This window comes from Papaver somniferum, chromosome 2, assembly GCF_003573695.1.
Source record: "Papaver somniferum cultivar HN1 chromosome 2, ASM357369v1, whole genome shotgun sequence".
In the NCBI taxonomy this organism is placed as follows: domain Eukaryota; kingdom Viridiplantae; phylum Streptophyta; class Magnoliopsida; order Ranunculales; family Papaveraceae; genus Papaver; species Papaver somniferum.
The window spans coordinates 41,906,466-41,922,881 of NC_039359.1; the positions used below are offsets into that span (position 1 = coordinate 41,906,466).

General features: G+C 36.3%; 1 protein-coding gene across 4 annotated transcripts; it reads left to right on the plus strand.

Moving 5' to 3' along the window:
- The first annotated feature begins 963 nt into the window (after window positions 1–963).
- On the plus strand, window positions 964–8,761 carry LOC113347465 (phosphopantothenate--cysteine ligase 2-like). 4 transcript variants are annotated; one of them, XM_026591127.1, is made up of 12 exons: window positions 964–1,202; window positions 4,837–4,911; window positions 5,734–5,891; window positions 6,004–6,127; window positions 6,216–6,260; window positions 6,346–6,434; window positions 6,893–6,945; window positions 7,069–7,128; window positions 7,304–7,405; window positions 7,625–7,744; window positions 8,074–8,328; window positions 8,517–8,761. In XM_026591127.1, exons 3-11 carry the CDS (start codon window positions 5,744–5,746, stop codon window positions 8,308–8,310), a joined length of 978 nt encoding a protein of 325 aa, XP_026446912.1. In that variant the 5' UTR covers window positions 964–1,202; window positions 4,837–4,911; window positions 5,734–5,743; the 3' UTR covers window positions 8,311–8,328; window positions 8,517–8,761. The 4 variants fall into 4 exon arrangements, with proteins under 4 accessions (XP_026446912.1, XP_026446908.1, XP_026446911.1 ...); XM_026591123.1 differs by lacking the exon at window positions 8,517–8,761 and having other exon boundaries at window positions 8,074–8,503; XM_026591125.1 differs by lacking the exons at window positions 964–1,202; window positions 8,517–8,761 and adding an exon at window positions 4,054–4,072 and having other exon boundaries at window positions 8,074–8,503.
- The last annotated feature ends 7,655 nt before the right edge of the window (window positions 8,762–16,416 follow it).

The window sequence follows — 16,416 nt, forward strand, 5'->3', positions numbered from 1 at the left end:
GGAATCAATTGCGCAAAGCCTTGTGAGGTTCAAGAGATGTAAGGAGCACGACTGCAGTTAAATTGCTTGGAAGGTTAATTCGTTCTCAACAACATTCCAGTCCGAAATATGTTAGTAGGCTAGTGTCTGTCGCGACTTAATACAATTTGGTGTTCAAAGCTGGACGAGATCCCGGGTTTTTTCTGCAGGTGCAATTTTCCTCGTTTAGAGAACTCTTGGTGTCTTGTGTATATCCATTTGTGCCTTATATTGTTTTATCTTTTATAATAGGAATAACACAAGTAGTACGTAATCAGTCTAGGTAGTTAAAGTTCTTATTAATTGCGATCAATAACGAGACTTGTTCTTGTTGAATACGTATCTTGAAAGATAGATTATAAGATTCATACTTGTCAGATTTCAGATCTCGAATACGATTAAATTGATCTTGAATATCAATTTATGAGATCTTCCAAGAATTCTTCTATACAATCACCAACTTATAAGTCTAAATATATTGATTGTGGAATAAGTAGAAAAAAATTATGCTTACTTCATTTCTGAATGTGTGATTATGGATAATATGCTATGGTCCAGGGCCCAGGCTGCTGTTCCCGATGAAAGGTGAACCGTCGAACATGCTGATATGAGTCTAATTCTAAAGGCAGTGGTTCTGGACGAACCGAGGAAAAAACAACAGAAACAAAACCGCCTCTCACATTTTCCACAAATTTTGTGGGTCCCACTGGGCCCGCCACTCAGGAGTTTAGCAGGGACCCACAGGTAATGTGTCTGTCCGTTTTTTTTTTTGTGGTTTTCTCGCTCTGTTCGTTAAGACTTTTTGTTCTAAAGGTGTGTTATGTCTCGGTCATTACTCATTACGTGCAACAGTTAAAAGAGGACTTTCGAGTAGGCATAACCGCATAAGGTAGTGGCACTTTTAGAGAAATAGTGGTAGACTGCTCCACTATCCTGTGGCCGCTATCCAATTTGCTTTCTATTTCTTCTGCTGTATGCCCAACCCAAGACAAAGAGTTCCAGACTAGAGGGAATTTTTACTTGCAGTAAACAGTCGGTTTCTTTCAATTTCTAGATGTTCAGCAGCACCATCGTCGAATCCCATATTATTTCAATCTGAAAAAATCCCTAATTTATCAATTTGTTTGAAACCACATCGAATTTCTTCTGGTTGCTCTTACTGGAGTCCCTAACTAAACAAGCAAGTATGTCTCCTATAATTCTCTATCTATTCTGTATCCTAACTAAAACCTTCAACAACTATACAGATTTTCATGTTAATTTCTTTACAGATGTTATCAATTTAATAATTATAATCATGATTCATGAACTCTAGACTTTTGAAATCCATTCTAGGTCGTAGTTTATCTGACCTATTTTGAAACACTTACGTTTTTGTACAATGCTCAACCATTGATTGATAAAATGCCTCAAAGATGTGCTTACAGTCTTTAAAAGGACTACATTCCCACATGATAGTACCACTAAATTTAGATGTTAAAGCCTTGATGGCAACTTGAATAAACATAGGATTTAGTCCTTGGAATTCCAGATATTTTATTAGACTCTTTAGTATCCGTTGGCAGTTACGCATAACGAAATCTCAATCTTGAAGAGTGTAGAGAAAAGTGTTGATTTAAGTGGTGTGGAACCATAGGACTTGGTGGATCAAGGAATTTAATAATGCATTTTCTTTACGCTACTTCCTAACTTTCATGTTCATGTGTGCATATTCATTTATTGGTTAAACCTTGTACGGCATTTCCCAGTTTTAATTTGCAAAGCAGTTTGTGTTTATCAGAGTAGAACTGGAGGATTAGTGATTTGGAGGTCAGGTAGTTCAAATGTGCTGTTCAGGAGAATTTCCTACAAGCTTTCAAGTGTGCAATCATATACTGAACAAAGTAAAACATAATCCAAGTACAAATACTGACTCAAAATATATTATTTTTGATGGTGTCCGTAGTCTAGGAGTGAGTGATTCCGTCCATCACAAAAAGTACGTATGGATTTAAGTGAACTGAACTGTTTATTGTATGAAATAAGTCATTCTTATTTAGAGTCAGACATGCATACTTTTCTTCTTTTGCATGTTTTTCTCTTTTATACGAAGAACAATTCTTAAAATTCAGTTCTAGACCAATTGTTATATCTTAAGTTCTTAAGCAACTATCCTCCGAGGCCTAAATATAAGCAAAAGGACTTTGCAGTTTATATGCAAACCAAACGAGGCTGAATTATGATTGAAATAAAAAGGACCTTTGCAGTTTGAATGGAAGTAACACTTAACTAATTCATTTAACATGACAATGTTCATTAAGTATTAATACTTTGTTAAGATATAAGTACTGTGTCTCTTTTTATTTTCTTGTGATGAATTAAACAAGCTTCAACTTTTTCGGAACGTTTGAATATGATAAACATCAGCACTTATAGTGCCAGTTTCAGGTAAAATAGTATTTGCAGATGCTTATAATTAAGTAGCTTTATCAATTCCCTTGACACCTTGATGTTCTCACCTATTCAATTTGAGATGTTTAGCATGTTTAGCTTTGCCAATTTGTTTTTGAAAAATACACAAGAATCATGTGTCGTTTGCTAGACGTTTTATTGGGAAAATTATGGTTGAAATGGTGTTTTATAGGTGTTTGTCTGTGCAGGATTTCCAAGTACTGTATCATATATAACACATAGTCAGTTAGTCACATAAAGCACAATACAAGATCAGATATACCAAGTAGAAGATAAGAAACTCTTAACATGAACAAATTTAGTGCGAACCAGCTAACATTGCCTGTGATCGTTTTTCATAACAAAAACCATTATTCTTTGAGTCATCTGCACACCAAATGAAGATGCAGTAAAATTTTCCTTGACTTATGAGATTACTGCAAGCAGTAAAAAAGCCATTTTCTGGAGATAAAACCACCTGAACCGTCGGTGCTGAAGCTAGGTAAGATCTTACCTGCATTGAAGTTTAAGGGTTGAGTTTGGAAGTAGCCCAAAAACTGAGACACACTTTGGTCATCAGATGATTAATAAAGACCCTGTTGTGTCATGGAATGTAATGCTAATTTCGCAGATGATACACAGGCCGTCAAATCTTGTCACGGATGCAATAAGTCGTTTTGTTTAAATCTGTCTGTTGATTCTGCTAGATTAAAGCGTCGAATGGGTTTTCACTTCTGTATTAGTTTTTAGACGACTTTTTTTCTCTTCGGTTGTCCCTCCCAGTGTGCAAATTCTATTTTGTGGAATCCGTGGACAGATTTTTTGTTAAGGTTTGGTTGAGAAAGTAATTGACTTGCCTTACAAAATTCTAATATGAACAGAATGCATTTTCCTTTTTTGGTTTTCCAACTTTAGATTTGGTGTTCTACAATGTTAATGTTAAACCTATGACTCTTTATGTCTTCTTAGTTTCTTATTGTGTTGAAGATAATCTATCAATATGTAACTGGAAGTAGATAATTACCATGCAATTGTAACTATGATGCATATTCCGGTAGAGGCACCTAATTCTTTGGTTCACAGCAAATCTTTAGAAAATTGTAAGATTAAGAGAACAATATTGTTGGCAACGTGATGACTCAGCACACCTATTTAGGATTGAGGTATTTGTTGCAGTTGATTAAAGTTTAGATTCTCAATTCCTGAGAACAGTTGAATATTGAATTTTTGGCTCAGAACCTTTCTGTTACAGCTGAAATCTTTGGCTACCATTTCTTAAGTCGCATATACCATGTTTAAACCTGCAACTTAAGTCGCTGCAGTGAAGCGTTTGATATGATGCTTCATGATTCCCGTAATGTTAGCTCATAACTTTTGTCGTGCCCCCACCGTGCTAGCGGTCAACTAGTTTATTTTATTTAGGGTTCCTCCCAGGGCGGAGCCACAGGTTGACTAAACCTGGCTGTAGCCCCCTCTCCCTTTTTCCTGCAAAACCTGACCAAGTTCGTATAATTCACCCTTGTAAAAAAAAAAAATCAGTTTACTCCACCAAGCATAGCCGTTTAGTCCACCAGGAAGAACAGAGAAGAAAAGATAGGGAAAGATAGCAATCTTCAAATATTAGGTAAGGATTTTTCTTTTATACTTTCTAGTATCATCCACAAGAGAAATACCTAAACAGCTAGAAGTATTATTTTTGGTTCATGTTACTTAATTAGGTTACAAAAATCTTATGTTTTCTAGGTTTTTTTTTTTTTTTGTTTGATTAGATTCTGTCATACTGATTGGAAATTAAAACTATTCTAAGATTGACGTTGTTGTGTGGAATAATGGTGCTGTACCGATATTGAGGGTTGTGTGGAATCTTACACAAGACTTCTTAGTGTATCTAAAGGACATGGTGCAATTTTTTAGGTTTATATTGGTTGTCAATCAGTCTTTTAGCCATGCGGAATGTACCGAAGGTAGGACTCAATATCTCCAGATGATCATAACTATTGGCAAAGGCCAGAAGACATGAATTATCCCATCCAGTGCTAATTTTCATTATATACTCCAGCTTAAAGACAGTTACAAAATTAAGTTTCAGGCGGCCGTGTATATAGTTATAGCCTCCTTAGCTTTCCTTTGAGCCTTTCCAAGCTTAATTGTTTTAGCCCTTCGCACACTCGTTAACCGTCCATCAATTTGATCCTAGAGGCATTAAACCAAAATTTGATCAATATCTTTTAAATCCAGGAATTAGGTGTTCAAAATTATGAACTGTACAAGTCAGATTGCGATTTTTTATTTTGGTTAATGAAAAGTGAACGATAGGTTTCTGTTATAGTTTAGCATATAAAGTTGTTCTTTTACCAACCTAAGAGTTCCTGCAAATGATTTTTGCAGGAAAAAAAGAAAAGAAAAAGGAGTTCCTTGCAAATAATTTCTGCCCCCAGCTTGGATACCCCTAAATAGCTCCAGGTATGTAGAAACTATTCTCAATAGTGTGTGTCTGATCGTTTGGAGTTAAGTAAATAGCTAAGCAATAGCTCTGATATTGGAGCATTATTTGAGGTTTCAAAAGATGCGTGTGTGGTGGAGTATGCGCAATACATGTCTGCCATTTTCCAAGATCTTTCTCAGTTCACTATTGTCCTTTTCATTATATCACACTTTTTCCTCAAAAAGACTAAAACCTGTACTGATGCATAAACTCGTATTGGTGTTTTTGGCTTCAGAATTGAATTAATTAGAGAAGGAGTGCTTGCCACCATGTATTACTCATAGATAGTGCATAGAAATGTCTACATCCATGCACTCTGCAAAATGTCCTCAACTCTTCTAACTTCAGTTTTATTTATAACTATGAGTAATAACTCTTAACATGATACTGTTCTCACAACAGAAATTGTGTGTATTCCTTGATCTTTATGGATTTTAAAAGTGTTTAAAGGAAGCGTTAACTGCATATTCCTTGGTCACTTTTTGGTCGCTTTTTAGCCTATCATATTTTTCTTGTATCACTTTGTAGCACTCACTAATAAGCATCAGTTTCTTAAGCTCGGAATTACGTTAACTGCATATTTAGAGGGCAAACGCAATTCGGTTCCTAATCTTAGTTTCAACTCTATCTAACTATTTTAGATAACAACTAGGGTGCAGCAATTTTTTTTTTAGCGACCCTCCCCCCACCCCCCATTCTGGAATCCTGGCTCCGCCACTGGTTCCTCCGCACAAACTTCTAATGCTTCAATTGGTTAATATTCAGATTTACCTATAAAAACATTATGATTTTTGCCTTAGGTATTTGTCCATGGATTCAGCCAAAGGATCGCCATCTGAATGTGAATCACTTCATACGGATATCGAATCATTTTTTCAGACAGCACCACCATTGAGAGATCATCTTGACAGTAGTAGGAAAATTGGGGAATTTATCGAGAAAAACTCTCCAACTACAGGCAAGTAGGTCATTTGTAATATAACATGTGTTTACATTGTAACTAGACTAGTAAAGTCTTGTTTCTTTAATTTTATGATTATTGACGAGGTTTATCTTTGTGCAACCATTAGGAAATGGGATAAGTAGACGTATTGTATGTGTGACATCTGGTGGTACTACTGTTCCTCTCGAACAACGATGTGTTCGATATATCGATAACTTCAGCTCTGGACATCGTGGGGCAGCATCTACTGAGTACAGTCTTATATCCTGATCAAATACGTATTATAGTTGGTAAGATTTAGATTTTAAGCGAGTGTCCACTAATAAATTAATCTTTCAGGTATTTTCTGAAGGCTGGATATGCAGTTATCTTTCTCCATCGACGGTGAGTCTTGTGTTCAGGCCTTATTTTATATAAACAAGAACACATAGCCTGATTTTGTTAATGGCTTGAGCCTTCTTTTATGCAGAGGAACTTGTCAGCCATACTGTAGATCACTTCCCGAGGATTCACTCCTTGAATGTTTGGAGCTTAAAGAAGGGGAATCATCCATTCAAGGTTTGGAATTGTTAATTCTCCACTTAGTCGTCTTTCGGTGAAAGTTCCTTAAAATTTTATTTTCTTTTGCTAATGTCTAAGGCTAGGTTTTTTCGTGTTGTTCCTGGCTGTGTTGTGCCAAAGAATGTGCATTTGTAGTCCCTAATTGATTTCCCTTGGCAATTGCTTGGTCAGTGTGAAGGTCAATCTGCTTATTTGGTTACCTTGCTGCAAGAAGTTTTGCATTGGTTTTTGAGTGGGCTGAAGTGAAACTTTTCAAACATTACCTTAGTTTCAGGCTATATCAACCTTATACGATTTTTTACGAGGATAATCATATGTAAAGTATGGTAACACGTCGTCACACATCCAAACATGTTTCCGGTGTTTTATCTTTCCTTTAATGTCTCGTAATTCTTCTGTTATTGGCTTATTGTCTTTATATATAACGTATTATGGTTTGTCACTGAGTTTTACAGTTCGCGAGTCATATTCTGAAGATGTGAAGGGGGCAATCAGGCATAATCATGATGTATGTTCCTATAGAATTTAGTATTGTTCTGCCTTCATTTTTCGAACTTTTAATTATTGCTCCTTCTAAAAGGAGATTGTTGTTTGAAGTATGATAACTAATTACATGTTCTCTTTGGTGTAGGCTATAAAAGAGGGTCTCTTGTTGAAACTCCCTTTTACGTCCATCTTTGAGTATCTTCAGGTTAGCTCTAAAAATCTACATTTTATTCTCCGTATACATGAAATCTGTGCCCCTCGACTTTTACCAAAGTTTCTTTCTGTTTGAGCACTTTTCTCCATATTAGACATTCATTGAGAAGATACATGTTTGGTGTGCACTTTTAGGAGTTGAGTTTTGCTCTTTCTATTATTAACAGATATTGCGGATGGTTGCTACATCCATGAATTCTCTTGGACCTCGCGGAATGTTTTATCTTGCTGCTGCAGTATCGGATTTCTATGTCCCTTGGGAGACGATGGTGAGAGTGTTTTAGGTTTATTTAATTGTCCGCACTTAACAGTCTTGTGTTTCATGAGAATTGATTTTCACTGCCAAGCTTCACTTCACTGGTTACACTACTTCACTGTTTGTGGCACCCTGAGTATGCCTCTTTACAGTATCTATATGTGTATGCATGCATCACTTACAACTCTGGGTAAGCAACTAACTTCCTGTGATAACTGTTTTATATGTCTAGGCTGAACATAAGATTCAATCTGCTTCCGGTCCGCTAGATATGCGACTCGCTCAGGTACCAAAAATGCTTATTATGATGAGGAAAGAATGGGCTCCAGTGGCTTTCTGCATATCATTCAAGGTTCTTAAAAATCTATGCTCCTCTTTATTCCTCTAGAACCTAGTATCAGATGGATTTTATGGCATCCCGATATTCTGTGTCCTCCCGATATCTATCACATCTATGAAATGCCAAATGAAACATAAACTACATACAAAGTTGGTTGAAATATTTAACATTGTTAAATTTCAACCAATTTTCTATGAGGTTAGAAGTTTTAAATGTATCTATTTTCCTTTTGCATATCACTAGGACAATTAAGAATGTATTTCTTTTGGACAAAAGTAAAATTCTTATGTCAAGAGGTCCCATTTATTGATATACCTGCGATATCAAATTTCCTCCCACAGCTGGAGACAGATACAAACATTTTATTAGAGAAAGCTGATATGGCGCTGAAGAAATACAAAATGAACATGGTGGTAGCAAACGAGCTTTCAACTCGTAAAGAGGAGGTTATTGTTGTTGCCTACAGCGGAAGAATTACTGTTCGCAGAGACGAGACTAACGGGGATGTAGAAAATCCACTCATCAAACTCATTGTAGATAGACACTCGACTTATATTGAAGAATCTGGCAAAAACTGAGGGACAAAGAGAAGACTGGTAATGTATACTTCTGATTAGTGATTCCCACAAGTTTTAATTCAACCTCCAAGACCTTTCCAATTTATTTACAGCTGTTATCATCATAATATGATACCAAGAGATGATTTCTGATTCATAAGAATTTATCTTCTTGATAAATTTTGTATGAAATAACATAACATATTTCTCTGCACTATGTTCTGTAGGAAGAAGTTTAATCTTGTAGTTGGCTATTGGCAAATTGGTGCAGAATTCTACTTTTTCTGGGGGATGTGTTTGGCTCCATAAGTTATTGGATGTAGCTTGTTTTTTTAGTAACCTGTATAGGGGGGGCATGGTTTATTAGAGGGGCGGCATTCTAATTGGACAAAAAAGGTCATTACATGATCATTCAAGGTGTCCCTTATCAAAAAATACTGGAAATGACAAATTAATCCTCATAAACTCAAAATCAAAACCAAAATCAGATTTTTAGAGTTAAAAAAAAAAGTTTAGAGGAGAAGGTCAATCTCAATCAATTGAAGAAATTAACCAATAAAATGAAGAACCAGGACATGAAAATGATCGGGTATACTTCTAAATTAGTCCGAACTAGCTTTTTGTTGTTCTAAGTTATCTAAAATACGTAAAAAATTCATTTTTTTTACATTTTCAGAGCGAATTACGGTTGGAATTTTGCTCACAACCAACCGTAAATCGAAGTTATGGTTCGTAAAAGATGAACTACCAACCGTAACTGGTTAAATTTGAAGAAAACCCAATCGTAAAACCAGTTACGGTTGGTAACTAAATGCTCGATACCAACCGTAACTGAGTTACGGTTCGTAAACTAGAATGGTTACCAGCCGTAACCGAAGAAAATTCTCTGATATAAGAACATACGGTTGGTAATTGAACTATTACCAACCGTAACAACATCAAAATATCCGGTTACGGTTCCTAATTGAGTTAAAATCAACCGTAACTCACATAAACCCATAAATTTCAATTTCAATTTTCATCTAAAACCCTAATTTTTGATAGAAATTAAACTTAAATCGAACAAAATAAACCAAATCGTAACTGGGTTTTCAAAACATACCTCATATAAGTCATTACACTACACTTGATTAATTTTCGAATCGTCGATTAATCGAAGATGATGAAATTTTGAGTTTTAATGGAGGTTACGGTTGATGGGAGGAGGAGAAGATAAGAAGAAAGAAAACAAATTTTCAATTTAGCTTTGATTTAGGTTAAAAATGGGAAGGGTAATCTAGTTAATTTACATCCTTTAAAGAACATCCCCTAACCAACTAGAGGGATATTACTATCACACTGCCGCCCCTTTAATATGCCGCCCCTATAACAAGTTAATTATTAATGCTTCGTGGGATGGCTGCACGTGATATCCTCTCTTTATTTTTGTAACTTGTTATAGGGGCGGTATGGTTTATTAGAGGGGCGACAGTGTGATAGCAATGTCCTTCAATTTGTATTTATGTATATTTCATTAACAAAATATGTTTGTATTTTTTTAAGGATCATGCAAGGGCGAACAAATTGCTCAAGCGTCAAAGGGCTGGTTATTGGCCAATAGGTGAAGAATGTGGTGATGTTCGTACTCTAGTGGCAGCTTCAGGATTAGGGTCTGGAATTGAGCATAACCAATCGGAGTATGATAGTGTTATAGTCTCTGCCTTCAGGGAACGATTTTGGCCAGAAACCGATACGTTTCATCTCCCATTTGGTGAGATGACAATAATACCGGATGATGTGAAGTAAATTCTTAACTTGGAAGTTGAAGGAAAATGTTTGTATGAAGGTTTCGATAACAACATGTCTTGGAATGATCTTTATAGCCTTGTTGAAGAAACACTTGGGTGGAGTAGAGACGAGACTGAGATGGAGTTTATGTTTGCTGGTGGTTATGACCCCTCGGAACCAAACAAGGTTAACAAGGTAAAGAAGCTGTTGTTGAATAATTTGAGGACGAAGTTTGGAGACACCCTCAAAAAGCAAGAGAAAGGTGGGGTGATAGATGAAACAAGAGCTAGACATACCGCCACAGCGTATTTGTTGTATTCTATTGGGACCGTATTCATGCCCGATAACTCGGGAAATAGGGTGAATGTTCATTACCTACAGTTGTTGGAGGATTTGAACAAGACCAGAGAGTATTCGTGGGGCACCGCCACGCTTGCATATCTACTTCAAAGTCTAAGATAGGCCTCGAGGGTTGGAGCTACTGAAATTGCTGGAAATGTTGCGCTTCTAATGGTAAGTTGGTTACATTTTATCATTTTATGATTGCTTGTTATATTTATCTTCTGTAGTCATGTCTAAATTGGTTAAATTGTTTTATATTTTTCTAGGCATGGGTGTATGACAAATTTCCGAGCGTGAGACCTCCTACTGAATGGGGAGAAAATGATCATGGACCTACATGAAAGAAGTTTATGTTCACTGTTAGATAATTGAGGAACAAAGAGGCGAATCTCATTCAAAGGAGGGAGGAAATAGACGCTTTCACCGTTGAAGATGTTATCTTTGAACCCTATTTGAGGATTCAAAATGGAGTTGATGTTCGTCAATTCACACCGACCGCAGGCTACAATGGACCATTGTATCATGCCGCCGGTTATGTTATGACCAATCCTCGTCGAACTCTACGTCAAATTGCTCATATTCAAGAAATTGTCATTAAGGAAAACTTCAAATTATGTCAGGAGGGATTCGAGACAAAAGGCCCCACTATTGTACTCAATTACCGCCCAACTCCGACAGTTGATGTTTGGAACAACCGCCATAAAGAAGAATACCAACTCGCACTTGGAGAGGCAACGGCTTGTAAAAACACGAAGGAAGCCGTTGATGATTACACAGATTGGTATTATCATTTTGGACATCCACATGTGATTAATAATGATCCGGAGGCCCAGCCACTTATTCAAAAGGCAATTGAAAAAAGGTTGGCTTCCGAGGCGAGCAAAGAGACAAAGGGACTATATGGTATGACTTGGAAGAAACTATATTTCATGTCGGTACGTAAATTTGTTATCCTCATGACTTGGAATTTAGTTCTAATTTATATTATGTACTATGGAATAATCTCTTAAGACTCTTTTTTATGTGTGAATAGAAAGAGAGAGGACAAAAGTTGGCTAATAGATTGACTTCATGCATCCGTGCTGGAGCTGGGATTGAACCTCCTCAACAAAGGACCTTACAAGAGCAAATAATGTATATGCATGATCCAACCCAGAAGGAATTGTACGAGGGGTTGCTCACGGAAGAAAGAGGCTTAAAGAGGATCAGAAAGTCCACTGGAGGTGCGAGTACTAGCCATAATCAGCCGTTATCTAGCAGCGAAGAGGATTTGCATGATGTGGGTACTAGCCAAAGAGGTGGTCGCGGTGGTCGTAGGGGCGGTGGTTGTAGTGGTGGTCCTCGCACTCGTGGTGGTGGTACCACCAATAAAAGAGGTCGTGGTCGCAATGCTTAATTATGGTTGTGTGACATTTGATAGCAAGACAAATTTTTATTTCTTAGCTTTGTGTGGTTTGTTTTTGTAAGTTTTTAGCTTATGGATATTATCACAAACATGTTATGAATTGTGTGGTTATGGATTTTAGCTTATGAATTACTTATGAACCGTGTACTTAGTTACTACTTGATTTACAAAAAAAATGTCAATTTTCAGGGTAATATACGGTTGGTAATGAGTTACCATTACAAACCGTACAATACCTACGGTGTGTATTTTGTTTGAATTACAAACCGTAGGTTACCTACGGTATGTAATAGAAACTCATTACCAACCGAATATTTCCCTAAAACTTTTGAAATATGGTGAAGTTGGACATATGAAACTTACGGTTGCTAATTCCTTTAGCTTACAAACCGTAGAATACCTACGGTTTGTAATTGTTTTACTTTATCAACCGTATAACATCCTGGAACTTTTGATTTTTTGAGAGGACACACATACGGTTGGTAAAGAATAAAAATCATCAACCGTAACTCTGGTATAATTTTTTTTGCAGAGTTACGGTTGGTAATTGTAACTGAACAGTGACCCGTAGATCTGTAACTGGTTTTTGATCAGAGTTACGGTTTGTAATTGTATTTCAGTTACCAACCGTAACTCTATATTTCCTGGATATTCTCTACCTTATCTACTGCGTTGTCTTTGTCACATTTGGAAATATAGTCGTTGAAGCCTTCAACGACTCAATTTTCAAAAAATAGATCCGTTACATCATAAAAATAAAAGAATATATATATATATATATATATATATATATATATATATATATATATATATATATATATATATATATATGCTTATCCTCCTTACTAGAAGTTACACCTCCACATGAATCATCTCCTACCTTAAACTATATTATGGCTCCAAACCCTGAATTTACATTGAAAGAAGATTTATGTATTTGCTGCAACTATGTTCTTTGTTATCCAAAAAGAGGAGAAGAATGACGTCAATGTGGTTTTGTGAGTACAAGTTATTTGAGAACTCTTTTTGAAAACTTTTTTTTCCGAAACAGGTAACCCTAATCACCACGATGGAATTATGTTGTATGTTCGATATGCAACTATTCGAGATAACGTTCAAGAATTTATGGAATTAGTTCGTATTATGGACCAAATACGATTAAGGGGTGAAACTGACGCTGAAGTTTTAGAGAGCTCTATTCAAGAATGGAGACGATGGAAAAGGTCGAGTTTTCATATTCCTTTCTCAACCGTTCATAACCCGAAGGATCTCTTTTCTTTGATTCTTCTGCCAATTCCCTTGCTTTTTTATTTCCTACGTACCTCTTTATTTTGGTAGGAGGCCTCCCCTTACCCTTCCCCTTTGGTGGTTCATAGAGGTTAAACCTAAATTGTGGATACACGAAATCTCTCAAGTTACTCAACCATATTTGCCTTTGGCCCCGGCTTAGTGTAGCATATTTCTCGGCTAGAGCTTTTCCAATCTCGGTATCGCCAAACGTTCCTTCAAAATCTCGATCAATTATTGTTTCACGGAATGATAATTGTTGCCAAAATGGATCAACATCTCGAAGCGGAATCACTTTGTCTTGGTATGTGGCTATAACATGCCGACATGGGAGTCCCAAACTTGTCATGTTTGGACAAACACACTCTTCTTCATAATCCCCCAATTCAAAATGTTGTACTTCATACATTATCCTATCAATTGCGCGGTGCGAAACTTGAAATGTAATTCCTCTTAGCCACGAATTGTCTAACCATTTGGTGTGTAGTTTACCTTTTCTTTTTTCAAAAGACTACGTAACTCGATCGTGATCACGGCGGAAATACGCATCCATGGCTTCGAATACCGTAACTAACCCACCATTACTACTATGAAGTTTCTTCTTCAACAGGTGTGTCATCCTCCGATTTGAAACTCTCCCATTTTAGTTCCGCCAACTTGTCATCCTCCTTAAATTTCTCTTTGGCTTCCTTTTGTTGATCTACCGGTAGTTTCTTTATTCTATCAATTTCGCCTTTTTTGGTTGGACGGATAATGCACATGCACTTAGTTTCAATACTATTCCACAAGTGGAACGTGCAAAGAAGGTTGTGAGCTTCGGGGAAAACCCTCTTTATTGCATTCAATAAAGCTTGTTCTTTGTCGGTAATAATCACCTTTGGAGTGTATCCCTCTACGTAGAATAGCTTCACTTGGTTTAATGCCCACACATAGCTCTCTTCGAGCTTATTTTTCAAGAAGCAAAAACCAACACTAAAAGGAGCATTTTGTAGAAGTTTGCCCGACAATATTGAACAACGACATCTCAAACTTGTTGGTTTTGTATGTGCAATCCATTAGAAACACTTGATGAGAGCACCGTGACAACTTTACAAAATCTGGATGAGCCATCAAAAGATGTTTTATATTTCCTTTCTCATCTTCATCGTGGAAAACCGTGTAATTATGCGTGTCCCCCAAATGCCTTAATTGTTGCATTCCGTTCCTTTGTTCCCATTTCTTATTCTTCAATTTTGTTCTTGCGTTGTAGATGTTAGGCAAAGTAGAAGCATTTTGGGGGTTTCTTTCCTTTAAGTGAGAGAGGATATCAATGGGCTTCATACGAATTTGTGTCAATGACTCTACGATCTTCTCTTCTTCTTCGGTAAGGCGTCTAACATAAGCGTGTGTTAGCAAACTATCCGGTATAGGGTGGTTATGACTAACGCATACAACTTTCTCCAAGAAGAACTTTTTAGCCGCGTTCCTTTTAAATTGAAGCTTGAAGGGGCATCCGGTCTTCTTAGAGAAAGTAGTCATCTTCCTCTTTGTCTTTGGTTGGTGCACGGTACCTTTTTTTGCGTGACTTTTATGTTTTCCACTACACTCGCAAATCATTTGAAAGGCAATATCACTAGTGGTACTATTACAAACTATGATACACTTAATCAATTTGCCTCGTTCTCTAGCCCACTTCTTTGCATCTTCTTTGTCACCCCATGTCTCCTCAGTTAAATAGTGAAAGTTAGAATCTTGGGTGAGAATTTCATTTGCTAAAGGTTGTTCATCCATTAGGGGAGGTCATCAACGACCTGGACAAAAATATATCAACATTAGCCTAAACGAAGCAACAAAACGAAAACAAATACACAAATACGGTTGGTGAAGAAAGAGTAAACACAAACTGTAACACAGTTACGGTTCTTAACTGTAATCATATACCAATCGTATGTATCATACGGTTGGTAATTCTTTATTATTACAAACCGTATATCTAGCAAAATAAAATTTCAACACATAAAATATCTTACGGTTGGACACGAAAAGTCCTTAACAAACCGTAACATATATACGGTTGGTATCTTTTTACAACTTATGAACCGTAGCATGTGCAGTAAATACTTCCATGCACATGAAGAGTTACGGTTGGTAACCATAGCACTCAATTATCAACCGTAAGCTACATACGGTTCGTAAAGAAATAAATTTTACCAACCGTAACTGGTTTATTTCTGGGTTTCCCCCAAAATTGAACCAGTTACGGTTGGTAATCGATACATTACGAACCGTAACCTGCACTTACGGTTGGTCCCGAGCTTAATTCCAACCGTATGTTCTTCTGAAATTTTTAAAAATTTGATTTTTTTAGTACTTTAGATAATTTTGAGCAACAAAAAGCTAATGGGAACTAGTTTAGAAGTATACCTGATCATTTTCAGTGATGGGTTCTTCACTTTCTTGGTTAATTTCTTCAATTGGTTGAGATTGACCTTCATCTTGGGTTAAAACATCTCTACCATCTAACAAATACTCCATATCAGGATCTTCATCAAGAGGTATGTAGTACTTGTTTTCTCTATCATATAGAGATTCACCCATCTCAAATTTGCAACTGGAATCACTCATTTTGGTTGAGTAAATCAAAATCTAGGGTTTCACAAGTTTCACGAATATCACATAAATTTTTCTTTTTCTTCTCCTCTAAACTTTTTTTGTTTTTTAACTCTAAAAATCTGATTTTGGTTTTAATTTAGAGTTAATATAAGTGAAATTAATTAAGAACACTAAATTTGATTATCATCACTAAACTAGATTATCAATAATGAGGGTTAATTTGTCATTTTCAATATTTCTTTAATAAAGAATACCTTGAATGATCATGTAATGATCCTTTTCGTCCTACTAGAATGCCGTCCTTCTAATCTTATTTGATTAAAATAACAGTTACGGCTTTGCATGATGATATCAGCGCATCAACTACCCCATAATGATATCGCACGATCGCATCAATTACGGAGTATGATTTTTTTATTTTATTTTATTTTTATGAGCAAAGCCAAGTTCAGTGGTTGTCACTTCTCATTATTGTTTTTTTTTCTTCTTCTTTAGATTGGTTGGTAGAAAGACTATACTTTCCATTTGAGATCGTGCCCATTAAGGCATTAACATCCAATTTCTTCAATTTTGAGTTCAGCTGGTGTTTCCTACTTCCCTTCGCCCTCATGGGTCTAAAATGAGATATTTTACCAGGCTAGCTGAATTTGGTAAGTTAATCAAATATGTAATCACAATACATGGCTGCCTGAAAAGCCTGGATAAGTATGTACTAGATATAATTCGATGAAAAG